The following is a 13,366-nucleotide window of genomic DNA, read 5'->3' on the forward strand; positions in this document are numbered from 1 at the left end:
AGTCTTTACAGTTCCACTCAGGACCAGGGAAAAAGTAAGTAGTCTTCCAATCGAAGGTTTAGAGGATCAAATCCAGGGAGCGTGACATACCGCAACATTTCCTCAAGACTTTCAGTATTATCTGTTATCTGGAGGCATACCGTGTCACGTTATGACGATGTATTAGGGCGTCTTGCTGACATCTTGGCAGTTTTTTTACAATATCTTGCTGAATCATGATGAGTCTTCTTGGGAAAAGTAGATAAATGGCCTCAAATCAGTAAGGTGCTGTCATGAATCCATAAACAGCCCACCACGACACCATCCAGAAACTGCAAGGACATGGTCAAGATCACAGAAGACCTTCTTCCTTTCATACTGATGTTTTATACATCCTTTTATATACTGGTGTGGACTAATGAAGAGGTTTCAGAATTAAATCATGACCATTATCATTATACTGACTGATATGGAGTTGTTATATTTATCTAGACAGGCCTCGAGGCCAATTTTTTTTTCTTGGTGCCGTGGCCTCACTATGACTTGGTCTTTGGCCTAAATATCACACGGCCTCAAAGAATAAGCCGAGGCTGGTGTCACCGACTGAACGGTCCGCTCTAAAATCGGTCCGCCCTGCCTTCACTGCGCATGCATCATTAACCACGGTTCACTGATTATCAGCTCGTTTCTGCTTCAAAGTGCCTCCAGTCATCATCTATCTCAGCGACAGATATCTGAAGCTTTTGTACAACAATTATTTCCACATAAATTCAGCATTATTTCATAATAAAAGACGGCGGAAGCGATCAGAGTGCTGCAGCTACACGAACTGCTAGCTGATGCATTCACACTGCGTGTCGGTCATTCAAAGTGCCACCAAGTATTAAAACAGCCTCGTTTCTGCTTAAAACAGACTTTGGAGACAACTTGTGGTTGAGAATGACATTCATTCACAGGCAACAGCTCTGGTGGACATTCCTGCAGTCAGCATGCCGACTGCACACTCCCTCAAAAGTTGCGATATCTGTGGCACACAGTGATGTAGTGACTTAATAAACACTCAAACTGATGCTAGCCTGTTAGCTAGTGATTTGGACTTTGGGCTCAAAGAGAAGGGCATGCTCAGGCATTTTTCGCCACACACGGAGCCACCCACGCTCCACCCCATTATGCATTAATGAGTTCATCATGAATCAGCACATGCGGGTCTCTCAACATGGCGACACACAGACAAGGGTGTCATTTCAGCTGTTCCGGGTCTCCACAGAAAACCTATGGGTGGCGTCACGCAGGCTTTGTCCAGAATACAAACACAGTCTATGATCGTAAGGTATTCATGATATTTACTTTGGTTGACGTAACAACTGGTGAATCGTGCTCATGTTTTGTCAGCTGCAGAAGTCATGACAGCGTCTTGTGACACAACTGTGCTGTAGTAACGGTATTGTAGTGGTATCGTGATTCCATAGTGGGTATGGCCTTAATTTTGTGTCTTCATTTTGTATGTCAATGTCTCCTTGTGCCTTGTGTGCCTGCAAGTGGATTCTGTTCAATCTTTCCTGGCAGTAATTAAAGACAAGCGTGTGTGTAAGTATAGTCAGTGTGTTCATTAACTGCTTTACACAACAATATGCTACAGACAGCTACAACAACAGACACACTGCAGGTTCAGTGTGGAGTTTTTAAGTACTGATGCAGTAACACACTAAAGAGCAGGTCAATGAATTACACACAGTAGTGGCATTCTGTTGTCAGCTGTGATCGATACAGTGAAACCCAGAAATTAGGCAGCCAGCACTTAAAGGCAGCGACCCTAATATGGTTTTCAGAGTCACAAGCATGCACTCAGCACCAGTATTGTCTTTTTGGTCCTGTAACACTCACCTCACAGTCCTTCCAGATTTCAGGGTCTGTCTCACCACTACTTTGGATTTCCTGCACCAGTGCTCTGAGGGTCTCCAAGGAGCTTGGATTGATGAATGGAAGATTCTTCCCTTGAGAAAATGCTTCATCTGTGCTCAGACAAAGACTCCTAGAAGGACGTTATAAATGCAGGTCTATCATTGATTGATTTTTATTAAAGTGTCATGCATCACCGGTTCCCAGCCCACATGGACTTATAAGACACTCCATATACAAAACAAGATAACCACATACAAAAAAGATAACCACATACAGTAGTGTTCAGAATAATAGTAGTGCTGTGTGACTAAAAAGATTAATCCAGGTTTTGAGTATATTTCTTATTGTTACATGGGAAACAAGATACCAGTAGATTCTCACAAATCCAACAAGACCAAGCATTCATGATATGCACACTCTTAAGGCTATGAAATTGGGCTATTAGCAAAAAAAAGTAGAAAAGGGGTTGTTCACAATAATAGTAGCATCTGCTGTTGACGCTACAAACTCAAAACTATTATGTTCAAACTTCTTCTTCTTCTTTAATATTTATTTCATTCATTTAAAAGAAAAACAGAAAAGCAAAAACAAAGCACCACAATACCAGAATGAAAAGGAGCAGAAAGAAGAACAAGTCTTATGATTTCTGCCCCTTTTAACAATACAATCTTTCAATATCCAGCATCATAGTCAACTTTATTTAACAGATTGCATTTCTTTAACTTACCACATACCACTGACCCATTTCATAATTATGACCATTAATTAATAGATTACATCTCTGACACTCCAAACATTATTAACAGATTACCTTTTTTTTTTTTTTGGACTTTCTTGCAGCCCACTGACTTATTTCATAGTTTCATACTTATTTAATACATCTAATTTAATACGTTTTTTAAATAATTTAAGCAACCTTAATTCTTTAATTTCTTTATTAAGATTGTTCCATAATTTGACACCATTTACTGCAATACTCCTTCCTTTACTTTGGATCTAAATCTTGGTTTTTTTAAAGACTTCTATTCCTTTCAATTTATAACTACTTACTCTTTTTTCAAACATATTTTGAATGTTTGTTGGTAAAGTATTTTTATTAACTTGGTACACTGTAATATTTTCAAATCGACTAAATCATGAAATTTAAGTACCCTATACTTAATAAACAATGGATTAGATGGATCTCTAAAACCACTGTTACTAACCACTTTTAAAGCTCTTTTCTGCAAAATAAATAAAGGTTGTATATAGGTTGTATATGTTGATCCCCAGATTTCTACACAATAAGTAAGGGACTTATATGGGACAATCAATGAATTGTACAATGTTAATAAACCATAACTATTTAATGAATATTTTACTTTATGCAAAACAGCAATGGCTTTCGCTATTTTCCTAAATTTTCATTTCATCTGGAAAAATCCCAGTTGACAGAGACAGATTACAAATATAAGTAAATGGTTCAATAACAATTTCTATTATATTTTTACAGTCATCATGTCTAAATCTTCATGGTCAGTTGATCTTTGCTTACACAGTTTTTTTTACAATATTTCTTATTTCATCTTTTTCCACATTGTCCAGGAAAATACTATTGACCGTATTTACCAATGTACGTAATTTATCTTCTGTTATTGGTTTATTTTCCCACCAGACTTGATCCTACATTGAAAAATAATCATTAAACCCATTTGCAACTTCTTTTATATCATATATCTCTTTATTTTCCTTAAAGTAATTTGGAATAGTTGCTTTCGCTCCATCACTATCAATCACACTTTTTATAATTCCCCATGTTACCCTCATAATATCTTTACTCTTATTAGTTGTTCACTGTAATAATCTTTTTTTTGTTTCCTAATTATTGTTAATAGTTTATTTTTATATTTTTGTATTTATGTTCTGATTCCTTTGTTGCAATTTAAAAGCACCTGTATAATAGTTTTTCTTTGCACAAGCATTTTTTATTCCCTTTGTCAGCCATGGTTTATTTACTCTTTTCTTACTAATTTCAATTAATTTACAATTTTTATTGTATGATTTCATCAATATTTTCATAAATGAGTTATATGCTACATTAACATCACTGACATAAACTTCTTCCCAATTTTGATTTTTAAGGTCATATTTTAATGCCTCTAAGGCTTTTACTGACTTATCTCTTTTAAAGTTTATAACAGTTTTTTTTGTTGTACCGAAACTGCTTTTTTAGCAATCCTGTGAATCACTAAACTAATATTTAGTTGTATTTCAAGGGCATGTCCTCTTCAGCATAAGGCAACATGACCTCTTTAAGTATTTTCACATATCCAAACTGATCCATGATACCTGGTATGCGATATATAGGCCCAACACCATAGTAGGAGAAACATGCCCATATCATGATGCTTGCAACACCATGCTTCACTGTCTTCACTGTGAACTGTGGCTTGAATTCAGAGTTTGGGGGTCATCTCACAAACTGTCTGTGGCCCTTGGACCCAAAAAGAACAATTTTACTCTCATCAGTCCACAAAATATTCTTCCATTTCTCTTTAGGCCAGTTGATGTGTTCTTTGGCAAATTGTAACTTCTTCTGCACGTCTTTTATTTAACAGAGGGACTTTGCGGGGGATTCTTGCAAATAAATTAGCTTCACACAGGCGTCTTCTAACTGTCACAGCACTTACAGGTAACTCCAGACTGTCTTTGATCATCCTGGAGCTGATCAATGGGTGAGCCTTTGCCATTCTGGTTATACTTCTATCCATTTTGATGGTTGTTGTCTGTTTTCTTCCACGCGTCTCAGGTTTTTTTGCCCATTTTAAAGCATTGGAGATCATTGTTGATGAACAGCCTATATTTTTTTGCACCTGCGTATAAGTTTTCCCCTCTCCAATCAACTTTTTAATCAAACTATGCTGTTCTTCTGAACAATGTCTTGAACGTCCCATTTTCCTCAGGCTTTCAAAGAGAAAAGCATGTTCAACAGGTGCTGGCTTCATCCTTAAATAGGGGACACCTGATTCACACCTGTTTGTTCCACAAAATTGACGAACTCACTGAATGAATGCCACACTACTATTATTGTGAACACCCCCTTTTCTACTTTTTTTTTTTACTAATATCCCAATTTCATAGCCTTAAGAGTGTGCATATCATGAATGCTTGGTCTTGTTGGATTTGAGAGAATCTACTGAACCTACTGGTACCTTGTTTCCCATGTAACAATAAGAAATATACTCAAAACCTGGATTAATCTTTTTAGTCACATAGCACTACTATTATTCTGAACACTACTGTACATGTCACAAGTTGCACGATTTCAAGATACAACTGGGTACAACACCTGTTGTCTCCTTTCCCAAGCTTTACAAACAAAAACAGCAAAAACAAATGTTTCTTTTTCAAAAATCCAACTCAAGATTTTCTCCTCAGAAATGTATCAAATCGCATGTATCCATGTGTGATCATTCATTTAACACATTTTTTTACAGGCATAATTATATATGTTGAAATGAGAAACAGCTCCACACCCAGCAAACACATGACATATTGGTGACGTCGGGTTTTGGTCAAGATACAGTCGTGTCAAAATATGACATCATCATGACGTCACCTTAACGTCAACTATCGATGTCATTTAATGACATCCGTAATCAGTTGTCATGTGACGTCATTTGGATGCATTTAATGGATCATCCTGTGACATCCATAAAATGACATCCAGCAGACGTCATGTAAATGCTGCAAGACTGACTAGTTATTGAACATCCCAGCAAACATTCTGACGTTGCTGTGACATTGTGGTGATGTCACTTTATGGTCAACATATCGTTTCATGGTGACGATGTCATCACGTCATTGTGTAAATTCTCAGCTAAATTTTAGCTACATCATCATTAAGGACCCTTGGCCAAGGTCCTTAATCCGCTAATTCCTCCTTGTGTGTAGTGAGTACCTTGTATGGCAACACCCTCACATCGGGGTTAATGTGAGGCACTATTGTAAAGTGGTTTGAGCATCGGATGCAGACGGAAAAGCGCTATATAAATGCAGTCCATTTACCATCACCACGTGATGTTATATTGTGACCATTATACAAACTTCTCACAACCATAAATAACCTTTCTGTGACCAAAAAAGGCTTCCTCCTGATTACATTACTTTGGCTGCTCCTTTGTTTTGCACTCAGGGTTCAACCCGGAGCTCTCTCACTATGTGACCATTTTGTCGATGTTCTCACTGGAAGTCGGTTATTCTACTTTTGAAAAATTTCTTGAAGCGCCGCTGAATTTCTTTGTAAGCAGAGATTTGTCTATATTTTTGCTTTGTCTTTGCAGTAGACTGCAACTAAACTAATAATGAATTTAAGTTAATCTGCTGGTTATTATTTTATATTCTATTTACAGTTACACAAAACTGAGAAATAATAAAAATTCACAACCTGGAAAAACTGGAACTTATCATGCATATTCCTGAAAATTGACTTTCAATCATCAAACATCTCACGACTACAAGTCAACCCGTTTAACTGTTTCAGCATTAAAAAGTAAGAACATTTGCCACACACAGTCTGTGGTTTGTGGTACTTCACCTGATCTTGTTGCATGCTGGTGTGACGTCCATCTGCCTGCTCTCCACAGAGGCTCCTGTTGTTTTGGAGACTGCATGTCTGTGCTCTGACACGGCCAGCCCCGAGGCTGATATCTCCTCTGAGGATACCAACGACGTCTCGCTTTCCTTACACACATCCCCATCGGGACTGACGTGGCAGTGGCTCAAAGCTCCAGAGCTGGACACATCCTCAGAAATACTGTCATCTGTGGACATGGTTACGAGCCCGTGCAGAGGGGATCAGACCAACAGCTGAAAATCCAAAGAGCAGTGAGACAAGTGGACTGTTGAACCTTTGTCATGCTCACACACTGTACTGTATATAACTGAACACAATGACAGCTCAGCTAAAGTGAAGCCACATGCACAATACTGACCAAAACACTGGACAGCCTGACAGCAAATCAGCCACGCACCAAAGTGACAAACAGATGCAAATAAAGAGGAAGTACACTTTTTTGTTATCCTACACCTTCATGTGCAAACTGAATATAAAGCTAAGTGCACAACTGAAATAGGATTGTGTAGCAATTCCACAGCCTTCTTGCTGTGAGGCAACAGTGCTAACCCCTAAGTCACTGCGTCACCATAACATACAAATAGTATTAACATAATGCTAGTGATGAATACAGTTCGGGGTGTTTTGACTGTACAACATTCATACTGTGTGTAAGCATAATATTTGTATTTTTGGAACTGAGCTAGGGCAGCACAGTGCCTTCGTGGTTAGCTCTGCTGCGTCACACTAAGAAGGTCCCAGGTTCGCTTCCCATCTGGTCCTTTCTGTGTGGCGTTTGCATGCTCTCCCTATGTTTGTGTGGGTTCCCTCCCACCTCCAAAAACATGCAGGTTAGGTGATCTGGTGTCTCTCAGGCCTCGTTCAGATTGGGGTTTGCAATTCATCTTGAGCCAAATTCAAGCCAGATTGCTTTCTAGCCGGATAGCACTCTTAGTCTGTGAGCTCAGGGCTTCAACTCGTTCATTCTGTTCCCAACAGCTGATTTTTTTTCTTGAAATAAAGAAAAGGTATTGCTCATCATGAAACAAAAAGTTCTGCATTCCAAATCTCACAGATTTTTAATGAAATGCTTGCAAACACAGGATTAATTTAGCCACTGCAGATGTGCCATTGGAGTGATCCATCAACGTGCAAACACTACGAAACATAAGTGGACCAAGTAGAGAGTGGCGGGTCATTAAGTAGGTCATAGTTCAACAACATGGCGGTGTACAGTGATGTTTTCTTTCTTTTCAGTGTTTAATGGAAAAAAGAACCATTACTGGCTTTAACAAGACCAGGTGGACAAAACTTCAGGAGTGCAGCACTGAACAGATTAAGTTGCATGGAGCAGATCATGATACATAACCAAGAATTCTAAACACTGTATTCATCATCATCATCATCATCAAACTTTATTTCAGACACAAGGTCCATAGTAACACAAAAGAACATACAATAAAACAATAAAAAGACCAATTTCATCCATGGCCATATAAACTGATACGCCAATGTTCCACAGCCTAGAAGAAAACCTGACCGAGCTCTGTACAGGACTGGTCAGGATATGAATGATACTGTTTACACAATCTGTAAATCTGCACATACATCTGTACATGAAGTTTCTGAGCACAGCAGCACAAGTTGGAACACTAACATTTACAAACATCTGACTGGCACTACTCCATCTCGGCACCTTAAGCAGTATTCTCATGCCATCATTGTATGCAACCTGAAGTTTGTGCATACTGCTTTGTTTGAAATGCCGCCACAAATGGGCAGTGTACATTGAAGTGCAATATGCTTGTTTGTATTATCTGTAGAATAGAATGTTTGTCTTGGCCAGCTCATCCACCCACGTACACAGCATGTGTGAGTGGATTAGGAGCCGGGTTTATACTGCTGTCGTATTCTACAAATGAAGAGGAAACAATATGAAGATTTTAATGACCATAAAACATCGGATGGCTTCATAAAGCAGATTAATGCAGGCTGAAAGAGAAACGGTGGGGATGATAAAACAGCTTCTTTCAAAAATGAAATAGAATAAATACAAAACAAAACAAAAAATATTCATGGTGGTACTAGACATTACACAATAAAAACTTCATAAAGTTTCTTCAGCTATCAACAAGTGTTTGAATTTCTATAAATTGTATCCCTGTTTGATGATGAATCCATCGTGCTGCACATCAGCACAGTGTTATAAAGTATCACAGAGCTTGCTATGAAGAATTCCTATGAAAGAAAAAGTTCATTGGGTAATGACAAGATTTTAATTTTTATTTTGTCACAATATTTTCCATTCAGTGATTCTTATTTGATTCTTGAGGATGTGAATTAATAAAAATTGATAGTTTACCAATTCATACTATTTTATCACTCATTTCTTTTTTGAGTGTTTTTTTTTTTTACAACTGCTGCCTGATATTTATTTATTTTAACAGATAAATTTGATATTACATACTGCAGATGAGCTAAAATACTGAGTCAGACACATACACTCAACAAAAATATAAACGCAACACTTTTGGTTTTGCTCCCATTTTGTGTGAGATGAACTCAAAGATCTAAAACGTTTTCCACATACACAATATCACCATTTCCCTCAAATATTGTTCACAAACCAGTCTAAATCTGTGATAGTGAGCACTTCTCCTTTGCTGAGATAATCCATCCCACCTCACAGGTGTGCCATACCAAGATGCTGATTAGACACCATGATTAGTGCACAGGTGTGCCTTAGACTGCCCACAATAAAAGGCCACTCTGAAAGGTGCAGTTTTGTTTTATTGGGGGGGGGATACCAGTCAGTATCTGGTGTGACCACCATTTGCCTCATGCAGTGCAACACATCTCCTTCGCATAGAGTTGATCAGGTTGTCAAATGTGGCCTGTGTAATGTTGGTCCACTCCTCTTCAATGGCTGTGCGAAGTTGCTGGATATTGGCAGGAACTGGTACACGCTGTCGTATACGCCGGTCCAGAGCATCCCAAACATGCTCAATGGGTGACATGTCCAGTGAGTATGCCGGCCATGCAAGAACTGGGACATTTTCAGCTTCCAAGAATTGTGTACAGATCCTTGCAACATGGGGCCGTGCATTATCCTGCTGCAACATGAGGTGATGTTCTTGGATGTATGGCACAACAATGGGCCTCAGGATCTCGTCACGGTATCTCTGTGCATTCAAAATGCCATCAATAAAATGCACCTGTGTTCTTCGTCCATAACAGACGCCTGCCCATACCATAACCCCATCGTCACCATGGGCCACTCGATCCACAACACTGACATCAGAAAACCGCTCACCCACACGATGCCACACACGCTGTCTGCCATCTGCCCAGAACAGTGTGAACCGGGATTCATCTGTGAAGAGAACACCTCTCCAACGTGCCAAACACCAGCGAATGTGAGCACTGGCCCACTCAAGTCAGTTACGACGACGAACTGGAGTCAGGTCGAGACCCCGATGAGGACGACGAGCATGCAGATGAGCTTCCCTGAGACGGTTTCTGACAGTTTGTGCAGAAATTCTTTGGTTATGCAACCGATTGTTTCAGCAGCTGTCCGAGTGGCTGGTCTCAGAACGATCTTGGAGGTGAACATGCTGGATGTGGAGGTCCTGGGCTGGTGTGTTACACGTGGTCTGCGGTTGTGAGGCTGGTTGGATGTACTGCCAAATTCTCTGAAACACCTTTGGAGACGGCTTATGGTAGAGAAATGAACATTCAATACACGAGCAACAGCTCTGGTTGACATTCCTGCTGTCAGCATGCCAATTGCACGCTCCCTCAAATCTTGCGACATCTGTGGCATTGTGCTGTGTGATAAAACTGCACCTTTCAGAGTGGCCTTTTATTGTGGGCAGTCTAAGGCACACCTGTGCACTAATCATGGTGTCTAATCAGCATCTTGATATGGCACACCTGTGAGGTGGGATGGATTATCTCAGCAAAGGAGAAGTGCTCACTATCACAGATTTAGACTGGTTTGTGAACAATATTTGAGGGAAATGGTGATATTGTGTATGTGGAAAAAGTTTTAGATCTTTTGAGTTCATCTCATACAAAATGGGAGCAAAACCAAAAGTGTTGCGTTTATATTTTTGTTGAGTGTATGTCAGCTCAGCATAACATAGGCATAGGAAATACATCTGAAGGAGGGCAGTGGACACCCCACTCAGTGAGGGGGCCAACAGCCACATCGTTATCTATCTGATATACACCCCTTCCTATTGCTGGGCCTAAATGCAAAGGGGTTTATATGATCTTAAATATTTCTTACTTTCATAATACTAGGGAGGTCACACACAGCAGAGCACAAAATTTATTTGTACAAAATGCTTAATTCTACAGATCATACAGTGTTTAGAATTCTTATCAGGACACCTACTGCTGAATGCACAACCCAAACAATCTACCAAATATTATCTCTGACATGACAAATGTCTAACATTTGGAGTTTTTAGCAAATCACATTGAATTAATTACAATGCTAAAATACGCAAATAAATGTGTAATAACTCTGTGTGAAAAAACCTGTCTGAAGTGTGTTTGTTTTGACAGCTATGAAATACAGACTGTTAGCATTAAACATGCCTGGGCTCAGAGACAAATTAACGCTCAATAATCGATATCTGTTGCTTTAATTAACATTCGGACGTGTGTCTGAAAAGACACTGTAAACAGACAACATCTTCAAAGTTGTTAGTAAACTCGGCGGGAACATGGCTCAGTTAGGCTAAGCTACGCAGCTAACAAGCTAAGCTACAAATCACAATGAAAATCATTTCAAAAGCTTAGCAAGTCAGCTAGCGAGCTAACTTAGGCTAAGTTGGGTTATTACATGTTTGTCAGCATAGCACCAGCACGGGTGCAGGAACGATGCAAACTACCGACAAAAAACACAATACTACAAGTCTTTTTTGTTTTGCAAGAAACAGTTAACATACCTGTTAACTGGCATCTTTATTTCGTTCATATTCCCCTGCTGATTGGTGCACTGCAGTGCTCACAACTGCTAACGAGCTTCTTCTTCTTGTTGTTTTTAAATCGTGACAGGTGGCAGAACAGCTTGTTGGCGCATTACTGCCACCGTTTGGACAGGAGTGTGGCGCCCGAGGGGATATGATAAGGAACATGCTTTTTCATATAATATATCATGCCATAAATGTCATGTTTCTGTTCATTTTCATTCAGATTCTCTACCATGTAGGTTGTCTGTACAGCTTATAAAAGCTCTTCAGGAGATCTAATTTTCGATTAGAATCCCCTGTGTTGTCTAAACCTAGTTCTTGGACAGCGGAAACTTTAGATGAGTGGGCGAGTGAGCTAATTAGCTTGTGCAAGTGTTGGAATGTTCCATGACACACGTTCAAATGTCCTCAGACCACTTAATGTTACAAACTGGATTTGACCTGACTGCTTTACGTACAGTCAAGATGCATGCCCAAATGTCATCATTTGCGTGCAGTCGAAACTGATAAAACCAAGTGCTTCATATCTGTCTGGGACAAACCTCAGTGGCACGGAATGTTCCGTTATTGCTTATTATGCTGACACAAACACATTTATCACAAAGGTTTGATATAATACATGCTGCCTGAACAGACGTGATCATGTCGCCCACTTACCACGTCGACGCACCAGTATTTTGCAGCCAATTGCATAGCTCCACTGATCCACATGGAAGGGCAATGCCCCTCTACTTGGGGGTGGGCTGAGTGCAGGTATAAGAATCAGCATAGCCCTAAGGTTGGGGCTCCTTTGCAGTGGTGCATGTGACACCTGCTTTAAGACCCCAGCACTGTCTTAGTTGACTCTGTTCATGATTGTAGGCATCTTCTTAATAGAACACCTGTTTTTAAGGTCTGTCTCCTGTCAGTCTTTGAGTTCGCTGACCACATAAAACTACTGGGTGGGGTTCAACAGCCAGAAAAACCCTAACAAAAGCAATAACTAAAAACACTGTATCATCTTAGTATATCTCACATAATTAGAAGAACAGATAATGAGGATGAAGGAATCAAAGGCAGTTAACTTTAATGAAACAGAATGTTTTTGTTTTTAAAAAAACTGCTTTGTTTTGCCTTATTTTATAAATTAAGCTGTGGCTTGCTATGAACTAACAGCAAAATCAGTATTGAATTACCTCAGTGTTAAATGAAACAAAAGGGTCCACACTTTGAGAGTTTGTGTCAAAATGCTCCTGTTGGGTTCAAATGTACCAGCTGTGAAAATTACAGTTTCTTTATTTTGATGTTGGCACCAACTTGTCGTTAAATCTTGTAGAAATGTGCCAGTGTTCTTCCCAAAAACTTCATATTTCTGGGTTTATGCCTGCTTATGCTCATGTTATATAAATTGAAACCTTTGCGTTTCTTTTCTCAGGTCCTGCTCTAGAAAAAAGATCACTTATTTTAAGTTGGTCTTGTTGCAACACCATTATGTCATAAATGGTGAATAGAATAAATTAACAGGTTCACCATTGTATCATTTTTTGCCATCCTGATCATGCAACTGAAATATGATTATAGGATTATCTTAATGTCAAAAGTCCTTAAAAAACAAACAAACAAAAAAACAAGTGTTGCAACAGTTGGATTAGCTACCATTGAAGACGATAAGCAGTTGGTGTTTGTCACTTGTTGGGCATTACTGTGTAGTGTTTCATGAAAGATTGTAAAGAATGAAGAAACCCAACACTGACACTATGTGCTTTTCCTCCATGCATAACTGCTTGACAGAACCAGTTTGATTTATTTCAGTAAAGCGGGTGTTACGGTGACGCTCCTGTATCAACTGTTAGCTTTCTAATTTCTGGATAGCAGTACATCACCTCAGACGTATGTATTATCTAAAAATGGTCATTTCTTGCTAACATTT

General features: G+C 39.2%; 1 protein-coding gene across 1 annotated transcript in view; it reads right to left on the reverse strand.

The window, feature by feature from the left end:
- LOC117529385 (M-phase phosphoprotein 9) overlaps positions 1–11,547 on the reverse strand; it is a 57,937-nt gene extending 46,390 nt beyond the window's left edge. Inside the window, exons 1-3 of the mRNA XM_034192156.1 lie at positions 11,434–11,547; positions 6,458–6,729; positions 1,864–2,011 (exon numbers count right to left, since the gene is read on the reverse strand). Coding sequence (XP_034048047.1) covers positions 1,864–2,011; positions 6,458–6,693 — 384 coding nt within the window. The 5' untranslated portion in view covers positions 6,694–6,729; positions 11,434–11,547. The remainder of the gene's footprint in view (positions 1–1,863; positions 2,012–6,457; positions 6,730–11,433) is intronic.
- Positions 11,548–13,366: the final 1,819 nt, after the last annotated feature.

This window comes from Thalassophryne amazonica, chromosome 17 (genome assembly GCF_902500255.1).
Source record: "Thalassophryne amazonica chromosome 17, fThaAma1.1, whole genome shotgun sequence".
In the NCBI taxonomy this organism is placed as follows: domain Eukaryota; kingdom Metazoa; phylum Chordata; class Actinopteri; order Batrachoidiformes; family Batrachoididae; genus Thalassophryne; species Thalassophryne amazonica.